Raw genomic sequence first — 562 nt, 5'->3', positions numbered from 1 at the left:
CATTAAAAGAATTATTGCGGTTCCTAGAAGAAAGATTTCAGGCATTCGAATCAATGACGAATGGAAACCACAAACAAAATCACAAACCACGACATCCAGCAGTAGCACTTGCAGCTACAGACTCAGGATCAAAATGTATTACTTGCAATAGTAGTCATCAATTATTTTCATGTGAAACTTTCAAACGTAAATCCATACAACAGAAGTATGATTTACTAAAACGTCATAAATTGTGCACAAACTGCATGAAACCTGGTCATATGACATTACAATGCTCCAGCAGGGGTTGTACTATATGCCAAAGAAGACATTATACACTGTTGCATCAAAATAGACACCCAGTTCAACCATCAAATCATAAGTTAGTTGAAAACACTTCAAGACCACTTGCACAAACAACTCTAATGTCATCCATCAATCATGGTCATACCAGTTGCGTTCTTTTGGGAACTTTTAGCCTCCAACTCTAATGGAAGTACAGTCGAGTGCAGAGCAGTACTGGATTCAGGTTCACAAATAAATATTGTGACTGAACGACTGGCATCCAGATTGGGTCTGCAAG

At 38.3% G+C, this 562-nt stretch overlaps 1 protein-coding gene across 1 annotated transcript in view; it reads right to left on the bottom strand.

Moving 5' to 3' along the window:
• Positions 1-407: 407 nt before the first annotated feature.
• The window catches only part of LOC119682944, a 5,647-nt gene continuing 5,492 nt past the window's right edge, over positions 408-562 (bottom strand). The window contains exon 4 of the mRNA XM_038096522.1: positions 408-555. Within this exon, the coding sequence (XP_037952450.1) occupies positions 408-555 (148 nt within the window). The remainder of the gene's footprint in view (positions 556-562) is intronic.

The sequence above is a fragment of the Teleopsis dalmanni genome, chromosome 1, assembly GCF_002237135.1.
Source record: "Teleopsis dalmanni isolate 2A chromosome 1, ASM223713v2, whole genome shotgun sequence".
NCBI lineage: Eukaryota > Metazoa > Arthropoda > Insecta > Diptera > Diopsidae > Teleopsis > Teleopsis dalmanni.
The sequence above is the reverse complement of the archived record's forward strand: the minus strand, read 5'-3'. Positions and strand labels throughout refer to the sequence as shown.